The sequence below is a fragment of the Lathamus discolor genome, chromosome 1 (assembly GCF_037157495.1).
Source record: "Lathamus discolor isolate bLatDis1 chromosome 1, bLatDis1.hap1, whole genome shotgun sequence".
NCBI lineage: Eukaryota > Metazoa > Chordata > Aves > Psittaciformes > Psittacidae > Lathamus > Lathamus discolor.
Window position 1 is genome coordinate 108,090,367 of NC_088884.1, and position 22,483 is coordinate 108,112,849.

Below are 22,483 nucleotides of genomic sequence, written 5' to 3' on the forward strand. Positions count from 1 at the left end.
TCAGGGATGCTCTCAAATCATTCTCTGCCCAGCCTGTATTTGTGATTGGGATTGCTCTGAAGCAGGTGCAGGACCTTGCACTTGGCCTTGCTGAACTTCCTGAAGCTGGCATTGGCCCACCTCTGAAGGTCCCTCTGGATGGCATCCCTTCCCTCCAGCATGAGGACTGTACCATACAGCTTGGTGTCATCAACATCTGTGAGCTTTGCATACCCTAAGACTTTCCCCAAGAGATGCTCTTCATTTGCATCACCAATATGAAGGCAACAGGCAAATAATTTGAGCAGTGTTTACTACCTACTTCCTGCACTCAAGTCTTGCCCTCTCTAATCTTGTGATAGAGCACAGGTAGCTTTATCATAGAACTATAAATGCCACTGAAACTCACGTTTCTGAAAGACAGGTCACAGTAATTTTCTTTGTGGTAGCAGCACTGCATTTAGACACTAAGTGAATTGCTCACCTGCCTGCCAATTTCAACAGAAGTATATTTGGGAAAAATCCTCTAGACATAATTAAACTGGAGTAACATCCACCTGCAGACACACAGAGGCTAAATAATAAGTGGTAACTCAACCCCAGGGGCAGGTATTCAGACAAGAATCTCACTCTGAGAAATGGCTTTGGCCCGAATTTGTACCTGCTCGATGCATTAACCAATGTCTTCAAGCTGCTTGGGTTACGGATGAGCTTGTCCAACATGCTGACAATTTCATCAAACTTGGGCCTGCTGTTGCGGTCTTTCTGCCAGCAGTCGAGCATTAGCTGGTAGAGAGCAGCAGGGCAGTCCATGGGACTTGGCAGGCGATAGCCTTCCTCCACGGCTTTAATCACCTACGGGAGACAAAACACAAGGCTGATGGCTTGCTTTTTTTCCTCTCATCTTTTCCCCAAATGCAAACTGACTTAAACAGAGAACTCTGGGACCAGCAATATGCTCAAGTAAAATCCCACAACTCCCCAGCTCCACACACAAGGGGCAAACCCTTCAAGAAAACTTCACTGTCTTTCATACTGTCTATGGAATGGGTTGAATAACTTAGGGTTTGGTCACTGCAAAATGAATCTAGAAAGCCACAGCACTGCTGCAACCGGGAGGGCAGATTGTCATGTCTCACTTGCTCAAAGCTCAGCCGAAGGCTGTAGGTTATATACCAGGAAACTCCAAGAGCCTACCCTAAATCCATGAAAAGCAGCCTACGGGGCTTTCTGGCATCTTCTTGAAGTACAGTGATTTTATTTATTCAGATGTTGGCTCCTTTCTAAATGAAAAAGCATGTGCTAGACCACAAATTTGTATTACAGTAATAAAAGTCTGACTGCATTTCAAAAGAGACTTTGAATGCTAATTGATGGATGGATTCAAGGCAGAGGCAGAATAACCATCTCATATATCATTCAATACTGTCTGGGTCTAGTTGTTTCTTAGTGTGGCCACATTTCTGCCAGGAATTTGAAATGTCAGCCCAAAAGTATATAAATTAAAACCAGGGGAGGGTTGTTGCACTGATTTCAAATACAAACCGTCTCTGGTTCTGTATCTTAAACAAGTGGTACGCACATGTGCTGCCGTAACTCTTGAAAGGCAGAAATGGATAAATGAGGGGAGAATTGAAGAAAGCAACTTGTTTTCCCCAGTTTGGGACAGATTTACAGCAGGGCTTCAAGCTCAGCAGTTCTCATTTAGAACCATTACAACTTTCAGGAGAACACAGCTTGTGTTTCAAGCCACAGGGGTCTGTGCTCATGCCAAGAGAGTCTCGGCAGCCCATCTTCACACCCTCTACTCCCAAGATTCCTTGTCCAAAAGGAGCTGGAAGCAGCTATTTGCAGTATGGAAAACCACAGCGCTTGACTGCTGGACTCCAAGAGCTACATCAGATACTATTCATTCTAGGCACCATCTCATGATTTGAAAACATCCTGTGTTCAAAAAGAAGGTGCTGTGGTTAGCGTGGAAGTTGTTTTCTTGATCTTTAGTCTCTATACATGCAGTACAGGAAGAGCCGTGTCAAGCTGGCATTGCATTTCAGAAGGCTCTGAAATTCAGGACCACATGTATCACTTTCAAATTATCCTCCACCACACAGCTTTTTGCCAAGTGGAAGAGTCTCAGGAATGAGCTGGGCTGGCCGAGCAGCAGTAGCAGGAACCTCAAACTCCCTAAGGATGTATGCAGTCGAGAAGTAGGCGAGGCTTTGTAATCTTCTCCAAATGCAGCAAGCACATCTGAAGATCTGGCCCACAAACCCTGCAGTGCTTTTGTGCCCATTTAAGGTTTCATCTGTCAGTAGAGCAGTTGCACTGCTTTCTACCTAACCTATGCTTGCAAAGCAGTCTCTTCGATGACCTGGCTCTTGCTCGCAACATCAAAAGCAGCCCCACCACACTAGGCTATCTGCACTGTCTGTTCTTCACACCATGCTTTTCAGCTAGTCCCTGATACTAGATTTGCAGCTGCCCTATTAAAAAAAGCCTCAGTGTGGCACAGCCACAAGAATATTATTTGCTGTGTCCACATCTGTATTTATAGCAATAACAGCTCCTCTTCCAGGTGTAGCAGAAAGAAAATAGTAGCAAGACAGGGACCAGACCATCTGGCACCAGCTCAGAATATCTGAACTACATCTGCAGAAGGGTTATGCATGTTTGATACTCCTGGCAGTAAGTAACATCACAATCAATGTCTTTAACTCAATTTACAGGATGTCATTTGTTCTAGCGGTACAATGTAAATGGCATCAAAATGCTGTGAGGAGCTAGGATGCTGAAATAGACTCTTGCATCTGAAGGTGCCTTGGGGGTCTGGCATTAAAAGGAACAAAAGAATGAAGCAACAGAGACCAAGTCACTTGTAGCCTCCACAATAGTTAGAAAATAAGAAAATGGCACATTCGCTGTTCCATTCATAGGTGTGTACTGCTTTGTAAAACTTGAAGAGCTAACATTTGCACCTAAGAGGCATTTTTGTCCCTTTTCTTCTTCTGGACAAACACTACTCACTTACAGATTGGGGTCACTGAACTGGGTGTTTGGGAGAGGGTGATTTGGGATAGTCTATTCCAGTAAATCAAAGCAACACTTTTAGCTCTGTTTTCATAAAACTACCAGTGTGAATACTAAAAAGCAACCACTGTGATCATTTAGCTTAGCAACCTGTGTAACACGCCACAAAATTCCTCCCAACAATTCCTGCATCAAAGCCTTATCTTTTGGTCAAGTCAAAGCGTATCTTAAGAAGATCATTCAGAAACTAGCACAACTCTAAACCATGGTTTGTAGCTTTTGCAGTAACAATGCTGCCTGCCCTACAGCACTGCATCTCCTTTAAAGCAATCCAGCTGTAACATGGTGAGAATCATTTTGCTCATTACTGACTGTGCTTGCAAACGATGTGCTTTAATTACAGCCCATGCAACAAGAAACTCCTGTGCAATGGAGTCCGAAATTCATGTGAGTAGAGACCCCATGTCCTCCGTATGAAAGCTAAAGCTGTATTTAACACCACTGGTTCTTCTGACAAGACAAGCAGGGGAGGAAAGAAGAGGCAGCCTTCAGAAGATGGAGGAGGAACGCATAAATCACACAAGAGACATGCCACAGCACTGAATCAAGTTTCATAAGCCTCCAGCATCCAGGCACTTGCCACCTTCAGAGGCAGAGGTAACCCAAGCAAAACCTGAGCAGAACTGATGCTCATAAACATTTCACCAGTCTTCTACTTTCTGCTGCTAAAGAAACCAATCCCCCATCCATTTCCCTTCAGGCAAGCGTGAAATTCATCATGCCCCACAGTGCATGGAGGCATTTGGGCTTTTCAGAACAGTTCTGCAAAGTGTGGATATTCATAGCAGTATGATCCAGACATGGGACTTCCCCGGCCACAGAGCCTTATTTTACTGGCACCAGCTTGAAACTTAGCCTGGCATTTACTGAATAACATCTGTGCTATGCTGAGGCATCAGCATTAAAGATAGTTAGAGGGCTCAGTGTGACAAAAAAAAGCTTGGCTCTCAATTGCTGCATTCTCCGCACAGGCTATGGAAAAAAGTCTCTGTATTTGACTGAGATAAATCCGTACATAAATACATGCTGCTTTACCAAACTCCCTGCAAACGTGACAGCTTTGGCAGTGCAGGAGTGGTGGGGCATTCATGCCAAACAACGAGCTTGTCTCCCTGGCAAGAAGCATGGCGTGAGCATCTCAAAGGTACCACTCTTTTCCATGCCTGGACTCAAAGTGAGATGAGACAGCAGCTTGGCATGACAGGTAGTAACGGTAGTAACATCCACTGATAGCAAAGGCCCGCAGAGAAACCACAGGAGAAACAGAATGCTCAGTCAGAGCCTTTGCTACCAGTGAAATGACAGAAACTCACAGGGATGCTGCTCAAAAAAAGGATGAAATATCAGGTGTTGTGACCAGAGGAAACCATGGTGGAACAATGACCTGCTTGCTTTGCCTAGCCGGCAGCAGCACCTCCACAGGCAGCAGGGCTGCAGAAATGAAGTGGAAGGTATGAGAAATGACTCTTTTCCACATGCAGGTGTTGCATTGTCCTCCACATCAGAAAGCTGCTTTGGGTGGCCCCACATGCTTTACGGTTATCCCTACGTCATGCACTAACCGGCATTCTCAGAGACCTCCACACACCATGGTTCTCAGAGATACAAAGAGGAAGGTGAGGCGCAGAAAATCTGGCAACCCCAGGCTTAAATTTTTTTAGCCTTAGACAAGAACAGGTGTTTATGAGGAGCTCAGGGTAGGATTTAGCCCTGCAGCAGGATCAAGGGATCCATACACAGGCTGGGATCAGAGCTGCGACAGGAGGAAGACAATGTCGCCAGGCATCCCCTGTCTGGAGAATGCTTCAGAGGGTGGCCTTGAGGTCATAGGCTCAAGAAAGCAGGGGCACAGGAACAAGGGAACTTGAGGGTGCTGTACAAACAAAGCATTAAGAGCTTACATTAAGAAAGACTTACAAGATGTTCACAACAGGAGCAAAACTATTCTCTTGAGATCAGCAATGCAAGGGCAACCAAGAAAGCTCTCTGGACTGCTGTTACTAGATCAAATCACCCAGCTTTTGTGCAGAGAAACAAAGGCCTTACCATGACTCCCCTGAGTTTCTGCTTTATGCGGCAGCAGGGGTTTGAACACACAATTGAAATGCTGCCAGTTTATCAGTATCTATCCCCTGGCAATCTTTGTCATTAAGCAGAAGAGGGACAGGCTCCAGCTCTAACAGCATTAGTGAAGCTCCAGCAGTCTGCTGTGGGAAGCAGGCTTGCCTCTGTGCAGACACATTTCCCTCTGCACACAGTCGGTTCTCTGCTGCTGCAAAAAAAGAGCACCAAATGGGAAGAACGTTTCTGTCAGGCATAGGGGAGCAAAGCCATTTTTACAGCAGCTCTCCTCCTCTTGTCCCCATCCTGCCTCTCTGATTGCAGAATGAACACCAAAGCCCTCAAAGTCCCAGCACGCAGCAGCTGTCACACATGCTTACATCTTGGTTTGTCATTTCCCAGTAAGGCCTCTCGCCGTAGGACATCACCTCCCACATCACGATGCCGTAGCTCCAGACGTCACTGGCTGATGTGAATTTGCGGAAGGCAATCGCTTCGGGTGCTGTCCATCGGATGGGGATCTTCCCTCCCTAGAAGCAAAAGAAAAGAAAAAAAACACCCAAATCAAACAAAACCAGATTGCAGAGGAGGGCAGAAAGCATGCAAAGGAGGACGAAACAGCACTTCCTAGAGCATCAAGGGATGTTATTTTCTCTCTGGAAAGAGACATCGAATTTTAAAGTAAATCTGTTTGACAGCATGGGGCCCTTTTCCACATTATCTCAGCCCATAAGCATTTGTAGGCTGCCTACTAATTGGCTGTCCTGAAGGTTTGTTGTTTGAATGCTGTTTGAATGCTGGGACATGTATAGGATCAACATCTCAATTATGTTGCACGGGTTGGTAGGGGAATACAGTTCCTCCATTTCTGAGAGCAAGCCGGGGAGGAACAGACAGCTCTGAAGCTGAGGAAGACTTTGATCTAATGAAGGATTCATGCAAATTGCTGCAGAAATAATGTCTTTTCTTTTTTTTAATGCAGTCCTGATCCTGCAGAGAAAGCTGCGTAGCCAGCACAGAAACCTGTGTGTGCAAAGACCAGTCGGCTTGGCCTCTGCTGTGGGACTGAAAATGATGCCACAGCTGTCAAATGCGCTTTGCTTTTTCCTTTTCTCGTTTCTACCATTTTAGAAATCAAGCTTCAGACCAGCTCTAAGAAGGAAGAGGGGAGGAAGAGGAAAGTTTGGATTAAGGAATACTTTTCTCATTGGGTTTAAAGAGTCGTTTCCCTTGATTTATTTAAAAATATATTTTACTGTGAAGTCCATCCCTTTCAGTGTTAAGCTAAATATTGGAAGGTCTCCCTGAATGCCCCTTAACAGTGTTTGTTATTGGAAAAAGGCAGAATTTGGAACACATTTTCAAAGTAAATTTTAAAAAGTCCCTTCTTCCAGTAATTATTTATTCACAGGCCTATCAGCACATGCCTTAAATGATGGGCCAGATTCTCAGCAGTGCCAATTAGCACATGGCAGCACATTGGAATCGCAGCAGGGCTGGCCAAGAGCCCTCCAGCCTGCAGGAAAACTCCAGTCCAGTCGTGCACTGAGTCCCATTGTGGGGCTGTGACTGCCAAGAGCTGAAAGACCTTTCCCAGATCTCCACAGGAACTCAGAATGTGACCCAGAGCTCTCACTGCCTGTTAAATAATACCCTTGGAAAAGCACGCTAACAGGACACGTCTGGGTGTGCCAATCACTGCCGTGAACACTGGAAGCTCCAGCCCTGCGCTGATGAGGATGGATCCTGTCCACCCCCTGTCCATGGTGCTGGGGCCATGTGGCCTTGCACTGGGATAGGTGGGCTGATGCCATGAAAGGATGAATAGAGGATGGAAAGGGGCAGAGCACTGAGGCTGAAGCAGCTCTTTCTCAGACTGGGGGAAATCACCTTAAACAGAGTAATGTTATAGACCATGTCCATCATTTGCAACGATATTACATGCTCACCAAAGTTTCAAAAGGGTCAAATTGTCCAGAAGACTGTGCCTTACATCCTTGCATGGGTGCCCAAGCAAAACAATTACTCTTGCTCTTTCCTCCCTTTGGTATTCACTAAAGAGGACAGAAGGATGCCTGGCACCTTTGCAAAGTTTGCTGTTCAACTCACGTGCCCAAGATGAACTTAGTTAACAGAAAGTTATTAGTTAAGTTCTGCCTTATTTGGCCACCTCCACTACGAAGTTACAGGCATTTGCAAAATGAATCTGACAAAGATTAACTGGTAATACGTGGCCAAACCCTTGTGCACAGTTTAAGGGCTCTGGATTCGTAGAAGCCTCTTTGCTAGAGAGCCTGAACACCAAAATTGGGCAGGAATACGTTTTAGTTGCGCTCAATCCTTTTCTTGAGCTTATAACTCACCCTGGTAGTGTATGCTGCTTCAGGATCATCTTCTAGGACTCTGGAGAGGCCAAAGTCTGACACCTTGCAGACTAAATTGCTGTTGATTAAAATATTCCTGGCAGCCAGATCTCTGTGTACGTAACCCATGTCAGACAAGTACTTCATTCCTGATGCAATACCTCGCAGCATCCCAACCAGCTGAATGACCGTGAACTGCCCATCGTTCTTCTGCAGAAGGAAGAAGACATTTGATCAGTTGAGAGTCTCTGCACCCTCAGCATTGTGTGTGCATGAATAAACTGCAAAGGCGAGTCTCCAGGGAAGAAAAACAGGGAAATTAATAATTCATTACTCTCATGCTCTGACCATGAAGCTTTTCAAAGTTTCACTGTTTGGATTAGGATCTCTAGAAGCAAAGCTAAGGAAATGTAGTTCTTTTAACTGGAGATCAAGGAGCAAGCTATTTCTACTGGTGACTGATAAAGAGACGGTGACTGTGAGTGAACGCATGTAGTTATGATTATAAAGGCAGGGGAGTGGGCTGTCTCCAAGTCAGCCAATTCAATGGCACCAAGTTGCATAGAAACCCTATCTGCAGAAGTCCATGTGTGAATATCTGGTGTTAGGGGCTCTTCCCCATGTTGCCATACCACATTTCTAACCACTTCCCCTATCCTCCCTTCGCTAGCTCTTAAGTTTCATAGAAAAACTCTGACAAGTCTGGGGGTTTGCTATGATGTAGTATGATTGTGCTCTTGAAACACATCACATTTTGCAGGATAAGTTAATAATTTCCATGCAGTAGACTGCCTTCTAAAATAAACATCCTCCAATTTATTCTTATCTGTTCATATCAGTGTACACACCAGGTCCTCCATGATGCCATATAAATGTAGATCAGACAACCAAGCTACTCCTGCCTCCAGACAGCATCAACAGCTGGACCACCACTCAGCAAACATTTTCATTGATATTAACCCAAAGAACCCAAACTGTAACCAAGGTCCCCCTGGAAAAAGGATCTAAGAATTACCTTTAAAAATGTATCCAGAGAACCATTCTCCATGTATTCAGTTACTATCATTACTGGTTTGCCTGGAAAAAAAAAGTGCATGAGTTTGTCAGCATTTTATTTAAAATAACATGAATAATAACAAAGTCTTTTCATAATGCATCTGAATGTGAATATACAGCCATGCAACAGTAAATCTACACTGAGACACTGCTGTCCCAGCAGGATAAAAATAGGTTTTGCCATAATATATGTAGACATAGGGGAATCGAGGAGTAGGGGATGAAAAAGAAATCCTGTATTATAGGTGGGGTATCAAGCCCTAAAGCTTATAGGCAATGTTTGAGGAAGAGGTTGCAAGGATAATCTGAAGTATCTGTGTGAGCTTGGTAACCGCCAAAACTAAGATCAGGACAGAATGGTATTACATCCCTTGTAATTCAAGTAAACCCATGTGACTATCCTTGTAAACACATCTGGAAGAAAGAATAGGAATATTTATGCTGCAGAACAAAAGCAAGTTAAGTATGGAATGAGTTGAGTGGAAATCAAAATAAAAGTTCTTAACAAAAGACCTGGTCTCCTATTGTTGACAGGAATAATAATGTTTTTCCAAATCCATTTGATTAATTTTCATCCCCGAGTCATTTTAATGGTAATTTTATATAGTTTTTGCTCAGATTTTATATCTAATTTCTCGCTAGCTTGCCACAATGACATAGCAATAATTAATGTAGTGTGCTCCAGCCCTTGTAAATTCAATGAAATCTTATAAGAACACGTAAATTATTTTTTATTTAAATCAATTTCCATTAGCTAGCATGAAGCACAGACAAAAGAGGAACTGTCAATTATTTGTAAAGTGCATTATAAATGTTTTCCATAGAAATGATCAACGAGAGCTGCTGCATGTCATAACATGCACATGAAAGTAAATGCTCCTAAAAATCGGCACATGTTCTACCATTTAGATTGATCTTAATCTTCCCACTTTCCTGTTATCTTAACTATTTGCCTAATTTACTGCTTAACTGTCCACATAATAAAGGTAATTGTAAACTTGTCAATCAAAACACTCATTGTGCAGATACTATTTTTGCAGCATGATGGACCTAAGCTGCTTCAGTTCTTTTAAGGTAATATCGCTGTTTCTGCCTGAGCTTCTAAGCTTCCTGAAAGTATTACTTTTTATATGAGAAATGCACCCTGGGGACATGAAAAATACCCTTAATTCCCAAAAGAAATAATGGACCCCATCTTCAAGGATGACAGCCGTCTGTCTATGCACATGGACTGCATGCAAGAGGAAGGAGAGATCTCATGTAATGTTCCCATAGGTTGGCAAACACATCAGTAAATACACAGGGAAGGAAAATACCAGGTATACCTCAATTTTTTTTGCATTTTTTGAGACATGAAACCCTGTCCTGGTGTCCTGGGCTTACCAGTAGCCGTTTTGCTCCTTCTTAGTAAGTGGTGCGAGCTCTGTTTTGACTTCCAGCCTGGGCAGAGAGCTGATAACACCGATTTAATTGTTGTTAAGTAATGTTTATTCTGGCCAAGGACTTTGTGAGTCTCATGCTCTGCTGGGGATGAGGGGAGGCTGGGAGGAAGCAGAGACAGGACACCTGACCCAAACTAGCCAAAGAGGTATTCCATACCACAGCACGTCATGCCCAGGGAGGTAACTGGGAGTTACCCGGAAGGGCACACTCTCTCTTCGGGGGGGTTGAACTCGTTTGGCGGTGGTATCGTATTCTCTTGTTATTTTCTCTTATCAATATTATCACTGGTGGTAGCAGTAGTGGTTTGTGTTGTACCTTAGTTACTGGGCTGTTCTTATATCAACCCGTGGGAGTTACATTCTCTTGATTCTCCTCCCCATCCCTCCGGGAGCGGGGAGGGTCGGGGTGGGGGGGTGAGGGGACGACCTGTGTGGATCGGTTTAAACCACCACACCTGTGTTCAACAGTAGCAGTCATTTTGCTTCTTCCTAGTAGCTGGTGCAGTGCTGCGTTTTTGACTTTGGCCTGGGAACAACACTGGTAACACCGATGTTTTCAGTTGTTACTAAGTAATGTTTAGTCTGACCAAGGACTTTTCAGTCCCTCATGCTCTGCCAGTGAGGAGGGGCACAAGAAGCCAGCAGGAAGCAGAGACAGGACACGTGACCCAAACTATCCAAAGGGGTATTCCATACCACACCACGCCATGCCCAGGATGGAAAACTGGGGGCAGTTATCTGGAAGGGCAAGGTTGCTGCTCAGGTCGGGCTGGGTATTGGTCGGCAGGTGGTGAGCTGTTGTATTCTCTTCCCTTGTTATTTCCCTTATCATCATTATTATTGGTGGCAGCAGCAGTGGTTTGTGTTATACCTTAGCTACTGGACTGTTCTTATCTCAACTCGTGGCAGTTACATTCTTTCAATTCTCCTCATCATCCCTTCAGGAGGAAGGGGTGGAAAAAGAGTTGGAATGAGCGAGCTGCTGAGTGGTTCTGAGTTACCGGCTGGGCTTAAACCATGACAAACCCTCAACTGTAGCATGAGGTCCCTTATTTCTGACACTGCAAGGCAGCATTGCAGAGAGATAGCATCCTGTTACATGACCATTCTGGGGGACCTCCTTCAGACTCCTGCCTTTGGTTGCCATCAGAGAAAAGAAAATAGGATTTCTGGCACTTATGTTTCATTACCTGATTGCTGCAGGTTGACAGTAATTGTGGTATAAATTAGCCCCATATCCAAAAGCATGGAAATAAAATATACAAATGGAGTATTTTTCAACAAAGTAAATTAAAACTAAGCATTGGCCCTTCTAAAGCACTGGGCTGATTTTCAGTATCAGCAGGGCTCCCTCCTGGCATTACAGGGCCATAAAATGTGTGTAAATGTCATTCATATCAGCATAATAATGCAGTGCATACACCTTCACTGCAACCAAAAGGATTCAAATGAAAACAGGACTATCATTACCTTTATAAAGCAGAAATAGCTAAGGGCTTGTCTGCACAGGGACAATGAAGATGATTACTCCAAATTAACTAAGGTGTGCATTTGAACTAGATTAGTTAAATGGTATTAAGCCCCTGCGTGGATATTCTCATTCAGAATTAAAAATGGCCTAATTCAATTTAACTTAATTTACTTCCAAAGTAAATCATAATGCAGCAAAGACATTTTACCCTAAAGATCTGAATCTACAACAGCCCAATGACTAAAACACTGAAGGGAAAAAGAAGTTAAACAATACTTGGAGATAGCAGCATAGTCTGGGATTCATAAAAGCTGTTTTGGTCCATTTGAAAGAAAATAAAAAAGCAGGCAAGATGCTCCAGATGCCTGATGGAAAAAATTTTGAGTGCAGTAAACAAGCATTTACTCAGCTAATGAGGAGCTCATGGTGAATATGTGTCCTTGCATCCAAACTACAGTTGCCCCAAGTCCAACTTAGAAGCAAAACTCTCAGCATTTCCATGGCCTTTGGAGAAGACAGCCACATTATATAAAAGAAACCTCACTAGGGAGGCATATCCTCTCTAAAGTGGGATTCCCACCCATCCCCTGAGGTCTCAGCAGACAGAAAGACTCAAGCCTATGTCAGCAGCAGCTTTTATGGAAGTATAATCATCACTGGCTTCTTGCCCAATATCCCGCATCACTGCAGGGCTAGAAATGGGAGCTTTTATGCATTAAGAGGTATACAGAGAGACCCTGAGAGATCTTCATATTTATTCAAATCTGGGGGGAGAAACCTATCTAGGTTATTTTTTTCTTTTCTTGAAAGCTTTAGGAAATGCAATTTTAAGGAAAAATGCAAGGAAAGGCTTTTTATTGCAAAATAGCAGATTTCGGAGATGCTGCCTCTGATGAATGACAAACAGTAGTAAGCACAGCCACATGGCCCCAAACAACAGCATTTGAACAGTAGTAGGTAAGCTCTGACATCACCAATCATGAAGACAAGAGGGAAGAGATTCTTCTGCCCTTATCTTTAATGAATACAGTAATTTACAGAAGAACTGGGCTGCGAAAGCTATGGAAGATTATTTTGCTAACTGAGTAGTCAGACCTTAGTAATTCTCATGTTTGCATGTTTTGCCAGCCATTTCACATTTTCCCCAAGCCTTCAACCCCTCTCATAATCTATATGCCAGCATCAGCAGCAACTATAACTATGGGCATCACGAGCAGATCCCAGAGGGAGCTTGCCTTAATTGTGGCTTTACACAGTCCTGTTGTCTTCAGCTACACTGCTGTTCTTCTTCCTTGTTTCTGGAAAGGAAAACTTCTGTCCTTGCTCACATGCCCTGTGAGTGATCACAAGGCTCAGCACTACCCTCTTGTGGGCTTTGCTTCAGTAGTTTCTCAAAATATGATGGCTGGAAATCATCAGGAGCTGGTGGTTTTTCTTTTTTAATATATTTATTTATTTTCCCAGACTCCTGGTAGCAAAATCCTCCCCGTTTCCCTGCCAGGGAAATAGCTTCTTGGCACATCTTTGCTCACCCTGGAGCCCACGTGGTTTCAAAAGCAAACAAATAAAAGCAGGAATAAGAAGTAAGCCTTCTCAAAAAACTTAGTGGGTGGCTTAGCATCACTGCATTCAAAATGCTTTTGCATTTTGCAGGCAGTAGGTGCTGCTGAACTACTTGCGAGGCAGCAGTCACGCAGTACACTCCACAGGCATTCAGACATCCCAGGCTTATTGCCGTCTCCATCACCTGTCCACTGCCTGAGGCTGGCAAACCATATCATCTCCTATTTCTGTCTCATTTAATTTGGGGCCTCTGAAGAGGGACTGCCTCTTAAGCCATGCACGTCATGCCTAAGTGAGGCAAGGTTTGCAGAGGGAGTTTACGTTTCTTACCGGTTTATCCATTATCTATCCCTTCTAGCTGAAAGAACACCAAAATCCTTTGGGCACAAAACCTCTTTACAATGTTGGGGAACTTGTTCTTGTCTAGACCTACAGAGTATGACATTTCAGGCAAAGAGAATTCACTGCTTTTTGAGAAATTAGGAAAGGCACAGTCAAACACGTTACCCAAGTCCTACTTACTCCCCTCACCCAACTATCCCATCAGCCAGAGTTCCAGAACAGCAGTCCACAGAACTTGTACCTACTTTTTGTTACAACACCCTCCAGGTGGATGATGTTGGGGTGGTCGAACTGTCCCATGATGCTTGCTTCTCCCAGGAAATCTCTCCTCTGTTTCTCCGTGTATCCCACCTTCAGAGTTTTGATAGCCACTGGAAACTCACGCTTTCCCTGCAGCTTCAGCCGCCCGCTGCAGACTTCCCCAAATTCACCTTCAGAACAAAATCAGAAAGAATGGGATCACAGCATGTTGAAGGAGTACAGGGCACGTGTCCGTCTACAGCAAGCAGTCCAGCCCCAATAGACAACTGATCAAAAGCACGCAGGGCTGTACCACAGTCACGGATGTGGAAAGCTGAAAATCACAGTGATCGCCCTCTCAAACATCCAGTGTACCACAAGCCAAGTAACTCATAGGCACAAAAAAAAACAAAACAAAACAAAACAAAACAAAAAAAAACCCAAAAAACAAACTAGGAAGAAAAAAGTCATTTTCCTATATTTAAAGAGCTATGTTCCACAGTCCATTGGGGTTGTTCCTAATTTTATATTTTGTTTAGTAGACGAAAGAGTCCTGTCACATCCTATATCATCGCCCTGTGTAGACAGCTTGCGTAAAACACAAGCCACTTGCTTCTTAACCTTCCTTTAGTAAGTTACATAGATGGAATGCTGTTAGCCTTTCACAGCAACATATATTTTTATGGACTATAAACCCTTTCTGATTTTATGACCCAAAATGGAATTTTTTTTTCTTTTTTTTTCTGGTGAACAGTAAATTACCTCCAAAACCATAATTTCAGAGGATAGAAAATATTCCTAAGGTTGGATGCGAGTCCAAATGAACAGCTTAACTAGAAAGAAAATGGGAGTTGCTTCTTTTAACCAAGGAAGTTGAAAGCTTTGGACTTTGGCTTGTGGGGTTTTTTTTGCAGTTGACTTCTTATTCTTACTTTTTGTTTCGAGACTGACCTTAATGGGGAGGAGGAAAAGGTTAAAATGGTGAAAAGAACCTGAACCCTTAGCATCCATCAAAACAACTCAGCTTGGCCCAAATGTGACCATTTTGTGCCATTTTCAGTTCAGTCCCTGAATTTCAAAACTGCAGATAATGGCAGGTTTTGTTTCACACTTCAGCTGGAACATACTCCCCATCACTTGCAGGGTACCTAACAGCACAAGTATTTCACGACCATTCCTTGGTCTCTTGCGTTAAGAAAGCCAACCCTCTATGCTGCTAAGGATCATGAAATGCATTTCCATACCAGCTCCAATAACTCTTTCAATGGTTATGCATGAAGCTTCAATTTCCTTAGCAAACTCATGGACAGCTTGGTTAGGGTCCTCATAGGTGTGGGGGTCAATGTAGGTCCTTACTCCAGGCAGCTTAACTGGAAACACAAATTAAAAGCATTAATGGCACATGGCATGACAGAAGATGGGCAATAGACATTCCTGTCCGTTGCACTTTGCTGGAAAAGCAGGAAAACTGCAGCAGGGAATGTTATTTCTATAGAAAAAATAACTTTCTTGGAAAATGACATTCAGTTTATTTGTGACATACATGTAACTTCATTGTATTTAGAAAAGCACATGACACTGCTGAGCTGGAATGATGCACAGCTAAAATTCCCTCTCAGTGCTGTGTAAAGGGCTGGTCCAGGGACTGGTACAAAAGGACCCTTTTCTGGATCTGGAAAGGGTATGCCAGAAGGAAAAGTGCAAAAATCTAAAAGTTAAGTGAACAATTTGCAGAGCAAGTTGGATAGACGGGTGTTGATGAAGACCTGCAATAAATTATGCCCTACTAGTCACAGATTAGCTCATCAATCAGCCACATTATTTCAGACGGAATTACTGAGATTTAAATGAACTGAATATTTGCAGTGCAAATCCTGTGGGTTGTACCAGTATAAATATAATCAATAGCAGGCTTTTTCTCCAGGACATGAGAGGAAAAAGAACTATTTTCATTTTCATTATCCATATTATAAGTTTATTTTGACAATCATTAAGGTTACTCACATGAAGAACTGCTCATCAGTCTAATGAGACAGCTACATTACACTGTGGCTTTTAATTGATTTGCTTCCTGCTGCCTTCATTACACAGCACTAATGGAAATTTGACTTTCACAAGATGCGTTTGCCTTTTCCACCCCAAAAGGCACCTTGCTGTTAGCCATCCCCAGATCCCACAGCACCAGACAAAGGAACGCTTTTCAAACCCTGGCTTTGGGTGTTCAGAAGGTCTGATAGGAACCATGAGCTGTACTTTCTAGCATCACCACAGAGGGTTTCATATACAAGGGCATTAACACAGCATTTCTGAAAACTTCCTAGGAGCAAGATGTAGGCATTACTTCTCGTGCCTCTGCAGAGACATCCAAAGCAAAGAGTAAATGTGGGTTTGGTCCTTATGGCTGGCGGGGGTGGAGTAAGGGTTTCAAGCAGGTATTCTGGACCGACAAGTCCAGACCAGAAAAACATAAAGTTGTTATGCGCTGACTGGGCAAAATTAATAGCACCTTGGGTCACACGGCAAAGACAGAAGACAGAACAAAATATCTCGCTAGAGAGATCTGTTGGAAATGTACAGGTGTGGATAACTGGGCACATACAAGGCCTGTTCAAATGTTCAGTTCTCCATGGAGCTTAGAGCAGGGGCAGATGTGGACTTACAAAATAGCAGAACAAAAAAATCTTCTGTGAATTATCAGCAAACCCAGAATTTACAACAAACAAAACACAAAAAATCCTCCCCAAAACCCCAAACCAAAACAAAGGAAACCCTCTCAGTTGTATGTCTTACTACTACTGAGAGTCAAAAACACATGCGTGTGTGTTTGATCTTTACTCACTGTGGCCATTATGAAAATGCATCTTTTCTTCTTCTGGATCTTGTTTAGCCTTGCTATAACCACATCTCCTGGAAAAAACCAAACCAAAACAAACAAACAGAAGAGTGTTTTTGTCTCATGTATGGCAGAACCCTGCTCTTTACTTCAAATCACACAAAGCACAGAACCCCAGAGCAGCGATAAACCCAACCTCTCTAGCAGCTGTATTGCTGCTGTCCCAGTTTTAGCTCATCAACTACTTGCAATTTCCCTAACGGGATTTAGGGCCCAAGGCCCACTGATTTTCAATTGGACTTGTGTTTCCAAATCCCACAGATGATTCTGAACAACTTCACTCTACTATACATCTAATTCAACTACTATTAAGAAGACAAGAAGGCAAGGACAGGAAGGACATTGGAAGGGGAATGGGATGAAACATCAGAATCACAGAAGCAAGATCTACTGGACCACAGAGCTTTTTGCAGGCACCATGTTGTATGCATTGCATGCTCCCCTCCATCCACTATCCATTTGAATAGAAATTTAAATTTTCATACTTTAGAAAAAAGCCCTGTGTAAATATTAGATATGTAAAACCTTAAACACATGCAAAATAATGGCTTATAAAGCAAAAAAAAAAAACCCAACAAAAACCAAACCATTGCCTCAGTGCCTTCAAGGGTCTCCTATGTATTTCTGGCTCTGAAGGGGTTTTCTGCACGTCTCCTGTCTATGCAGGGAAGCTACCATTCATGCAACCCCCTCTGCCCAGCACCAGTAAAGATGGAAAAAGACATGCAGTCACTGCCTGATTGATTGCTCTCATGTTAGCACCAGGCAGTTGCAAGGATGCTACTGAATCCTAGACATAGAGTTGCAACCATAGCCATATGAGAGTCATACCTTCCCCAGGGCATCTTCCTCATATTAGCCTTTGGCTGCTCTTCCCTGACTCGACCTTCACTCTTCTCACTGGTTCTCTAGGCAATGTTATTGCATTAGCATTAACTGAATGTTTTGGTGGTATTTCTGAGATTTGCTTCACTTAAGATTACCATGTAAGAAGCCACAGGGTAACTGCATAGGCAAAAAACTGCTATATACTCACATATATATGCACATTAAAAATATGGAATGCGGTATGTACGATGCACGTACATGCATATATGATGCCAGTCTTTCCAAGGACCTGATGTGATAACTGGATACAGGAACCAGACTGACCTTAAAGCAAACTGCATGAACATAAGACAGAAGGACATTGCCTGGTAGAATGGAAAACCTGGAGTAGACACCTACAACCCATCTAGCACACAGTGGGACTGCTAGCTGGCACACCTCAAAGAAAGCCTCAGATTACCAAGAAACCACTTAAAGCTGAGAGACTCTGAGTCTTTTCCATTGCCCGTGATTTTTGAGACGGGGGATGCAAGCACTCCAGCATCACTCACAGCAAGGAGGAGCATACGATTAGCAGAAACAAAACTGCAATTAGGAATAGGCAGTAATAGGCATCTGCATGAAACATGCCCTCAGCATGAAGTCCTATTACAAGGAACTGCTGTCTGCTTGGATGCATGGGGCCAAGCATTCTTTTGGCTATAGGATTTTGGCACTGGATCTGTAAAATGATCACAATTACAACAAAAGCCCCAACACAGTGGGACGTATGCACCGCTGCTGGGCTGGCCCCAGCAGAGCTGGGCAGACAGAGGGGAAAAGCAACATGAGCTCCTCAGGTTACTCCAGGGAAGGGGAGCAGGCACTTAGACTTACCTTGGGGAGAAGGGGACACCTACGCCAAGGGGAGAGGAGGAAGAAACAGTCTGCAAAGGTTGTGCAAATGCAGGGGAATGGATTGAGACAAGGTGCAAAAAACAAAGAGGGAGGCTGACAGGCAGGCCTGGGACACAGGCAGAGAGACAAACGGGTTGCACTTGCTAAACAGCCAGGCTATCTATCCATGCAGGGCATGATTTCAGCAGCAGAGATCATCACACTGAATGCAAAACCTATGAGAGCGGCAGTGAGGCTCAGTTATTTGCATGTCAGTGCTCATCGCCTTGCTCTAGCAGTGGCAGTGCCATTTCCCCAAGGTGGGGTCCTGCCTAATTAAGTAAAAACCTAAGCATTAGTTGTACACATTGATCCTGGGAGGAAGGGTCATTTAAAAGCATGCTTTGGTATTCACAACCCTTGGGTGAAAATGGGTTCTTCATCATACTGCCTCCCCTTAAACTGTATAAACTACAGTGTTATTATCAATTCCCACTGGCAGCCCCAGATTTTTCTGTTGCAAGTTGACAAAAGTTAAAGCCATTTTCCACAGAAGTACTTTCCTGGATTGAGGCATATAATGCAGTTCTCCTCTTAAGAAAAGCACAACTGTTTCAATCCATCCTTCTACCAAATGCACATATACAAGACTGCTTCTGTTTGCCTTTTCAGAGCAAATGCCCTTACCACTTCCTCATGTATGGAGTACTTAACCTATAAATAAGCTTTCTAACATTACTTTTTTTACTATCAGCATCTGCTGGTTCTTTGACCATGAAGACAGAGAAGAGAGAAACGGGGAACATGACATTGCTAGCATTCAGTGATCCGAGCACAAGCATGCCTTGACGCACAATGGTCCATGTTTTACTGCCCAGGGACACACTCTATGAGCCAGTGTGAATCAGTTGTCTCTGGCTGTCCCTTCTTCTCAAGCTAGGTAACACATACATACAGCAGCACATCACATTAGCATATGAAATAAGGCTCTGGGACCCCCAGAGCATCATTAAAAAAAGTTCTGATAAGACACACTGAAGTGAAATGGCAGCAAGTGGACTGCAAACAGCAAGCAACAGTTGGATGTCACTAACAGCTTGCTGCAAAACCTGTCTGTTGCAATCACTTGCACGCTTTACATACTCACTTCCTTAAACTACCCAGAGAAACAAGCCATTTACATGCTGATAAACTGCACTTCTTCCCTTCTTGACCTTCAGATGCTTTAAATAACACACACAACTATTTTTTGTCCTTTCCTCCTCAACTAAATACCATGAAAATCTGCTGTTTCAGGTTAACGGTCCTGGTTCACGGTGTAAATCTTACTGGCAGATAAAAGTATCTAAATATTGTGGCTTTGCAATGTATTTTGGGGAACGAAAAAACACCCACTTGTTTATGAAACAATCCATTTCTGCATGTGCATTGCTCTTCATATTTATTGGAAATGCTGCGAGTGTCAATTGCCTCCTGATGGAAGACTCATTCTGTAGTTTATTGTCATTGTACAAACCACAGATTTCCTATAACTTTTCTATACCATGTACAGCAAAAGCATAAAGATCCTGACACTTGCTTCGTCTCCCACTGAGCTGGAAACACTCAGACAAAGAGTTAATGCAATTCAGTAGCACACCTGAATCTCAACTCATTTACTCCTGTTGTGGATTTGTCCCAGTTTCTCTATCTAGAAAGCAGATGTCTTCATTGCACAGCTCTCTGTTTTTCAATAAAAGTATCAGAGGGAAAGAAAGTGAGACTTTAAATATTCTTAAGGCATCATGTCTTATTTAAAAACGACTTGCAGATTGGCAGGCAGCTCATAAAATATTTATGGAGCAGATTATAAAAGTGAAATTGTAAAATGATCCCTATATAGGTTTATAAAATATAAAACAGACAGGTAGAAAGATGAAGAATCCAGCTGGGAAACCAGTGACCACTTCCTTGAATGGCAGAAGCCAACTCACGGAGAAAAATCCTTCAAGAAATGAGGCAGGAAGATGTTTTTTTCTCCCTGGACTGATGAAGATACTCTGTGTCTGACCCTGTGCTTTGGGGTGCCCTTACCGGGTGGAGTGTGGTCCCTCAGCCACCCAAGGCATTCCCCAAAACCACAGAATACCCAAGGGAAGCGGTTTCCTCTTCTTAGCTGCGGCCACCACACTGGTCACAACCCACACAGGACACAGTCAGAGAACTGTGGAGTTGGGCCTTGGCCATCCAAGCCTTAGTAAGTGATGTGGGAGAGTCTTTATATACTTCTTTTATAGGCATAGGCCAAAGCATTTCAGCACACAGCCAAGCTGTTACTGGAAATGCACAGGGGACTGCACTTAAGACATCCCCAGTGAGGAAAGGGACCTCACCTTGCTAGATGCAGTCAGTATCATTGAATGGCTTGTGTCCTGAAGCAGCATGCAATCTCCCATCCCAGTTCTGCAGAGAATCATTCATGTATTTACTCTCTTAAATATGAGATAAATGAATTCTGTGCATTTCTCTGAAACAGAGACAAAATGCCAGTTGCTCTTCAGGGGCCAGACCTTCACTCAGAAGCACATCTTTTATAAATCAACTTTGAGGAACGCATCAAACCCATCCTGAGCTGTCATTTTACCGGAGATATGCGAGAACTGCAGGATTGTCATTTACAAGGGGTTAATGCTCATTTCATGCCATTGATTCCAAGATGTTAAAGTAATAAGGCTGCATACGTGTTGCAGGGCAGGACCGTGTTCCACCCAGAGGAACAAACAAAAATGGATCCGTCCATCTGGCAAAGATCCTGTCGCCTTAGCTCTGGGTCTGGAGACAATAACTTGTTCAGCAAATAGCTTTAGCCTGGATAAACAACACCGATACTGGGAGACAGAGGCAAAAGTCTACCTCTAGCAATGTTGGTCTATGTTCAGCATTCACCTTTTCTGCTTGCAATTCAGTATTCAGTACCGCAAAACCAGGGAATACTCAAGAGACTGGTGTAAAACGAACAGCTTTTATACTAGAAGTTGTTTCCCATTTTTCTGTTCACTTTCCTCCTGCATTTTTAAATGTCTATAAGGAGTTACTTCCATCATGCTGGACCAACCTTTCACCTGGAGTAACTTGGAGCCACCCATGCAGGCTGGGAATATGACTCATTCAACTCCTTTATCTACTCTCAAAGTCCTATAATTTGGAGAATGGGATCAAAAGAGCAGTAAAAGGTCTTGAGGTGACAAGCTAAGACATTCATCTCAGTTCAAAGATACACTAGACAACTGCCCTGAGGTAGGGTCCCTTCAAAACCACTGCAGGCTCACTGGCCTTCGCAGCAGCTTTCCCCAGCCACTGCTGTCCCCCTCTACACAATGCTACTCTGCCTTGACCTCTGATTAACTTGGATGCCTTACAAAGGAAGTTTCACAGTTCCAGCAGTGATATTTTTAGCCTTTAGTCTTTCCCTGCCTTCACACTGAATCACTCCTCACCTTCCAAAGCCACCACCAGAACAATTGAAAATAAACAAGATGCCATTTCCCCTTCTTGCAGGAAGCTCCCTCTGAAGTGATCTCCATAAATCTCGCTAAAGAGGTTGTTGTGCCTTCCCACAGCACAGCTGATGGCATCCGTGCCTTGTAGTCACTTTTCCCGTTTTCCCCTCCCAGCCTGCTGCTACATCAGTTTCTGCAGCTTAGGAGGAAACTTGTACAGAGTGTTTTCCAGGTCAGCCAAGTTTCTCTTTGTAGCCGTTCAGTCCATTGCTGGTCTAAGAAGTATTTTCCATTGCTGCCACTCTCTGGTTGGGAGTCTTGCTGAGCACATGTGAAGCATGACTTCCGCTGAGGGACTGCTTGTGCAGTAGTGGCACAGGCACAACAGACAACAGAAGTACTGGGAGGTTTTCTTGTAGCACAGTCGTTGCTTGCAGGAATGACCACACATACGAGAAGAATAGTTTGCAGCCTAACACTGAGCTGAGCTTCCTTGCTTGTTAACACTGCTCTTAAGCACTCAGAAGTCACAAAAACCCCCAATTTAAAAATGCTCAAACAGGCAGGAAAAAAACCCAAACTCCTGGTTTAGGCCTTTGAGATTTGCATTTGCAAACTCCTGCTTGGTTCAGGCCTCTGACGGAGCCAAAATACAGCATTAGAGAACCCAAAGGTCCTATCATTAAGGCACCAAGATCTGCCCTCATGACTGCTGTGCCCCACAGCCAGGGACTGCACCATCACCCAGCTCCCACCATATAAAGCCTCAGCATCCTTCAGAAAACACAGTAGAAGAGTTTCAC

At 43.6% G+C, this 22,483-nt stretch overlaps 1 protein-coding gene across 7 annotated transcripts in view; it reads right to left on the reverse strand.

Annotated features, from left to right (window-relative positions):
- Positions 1–22,483, reverse strand: part of EPHA5 (EPH receptor A5) — a 208,248-nt gene that overhangs the window by 25,259 nt on the left and 160,506 nt on the right. For all 7 annotated transcript variants that reach the window (XM_065689741.1, XM_065689771.1, XM_065689751.1 and 4 more), the window contains 7 exons: positions 16,444–16,511; positions 14,849–14,974; positions 13,610–13,795; positions 8,506–8,567; positions 7,491–7,700; positions 5,508–5,657; positions 641–834 (listed from right to left, as the gene is read on the reverse strand). In XM_065689741.1, the coding sequence (XP_065545813.1) occupies positions 641–834; positions 5,508–5,657; positions 7,491–7,700; positions 8,506–8,567; positions 13,610–13,795; positions 14,849–14,974; positions 16,444–16,511 (996 nt within the window). The remainder of the gene's footprint in view (positions 1–640; positions 835–5,507; positions 5,658–7,490; positions 7,701–8,505; positions 8,568–13,609; positions 13,796–14,848; positions 14,975–16,443; positions 16,512–22,483) is intronic.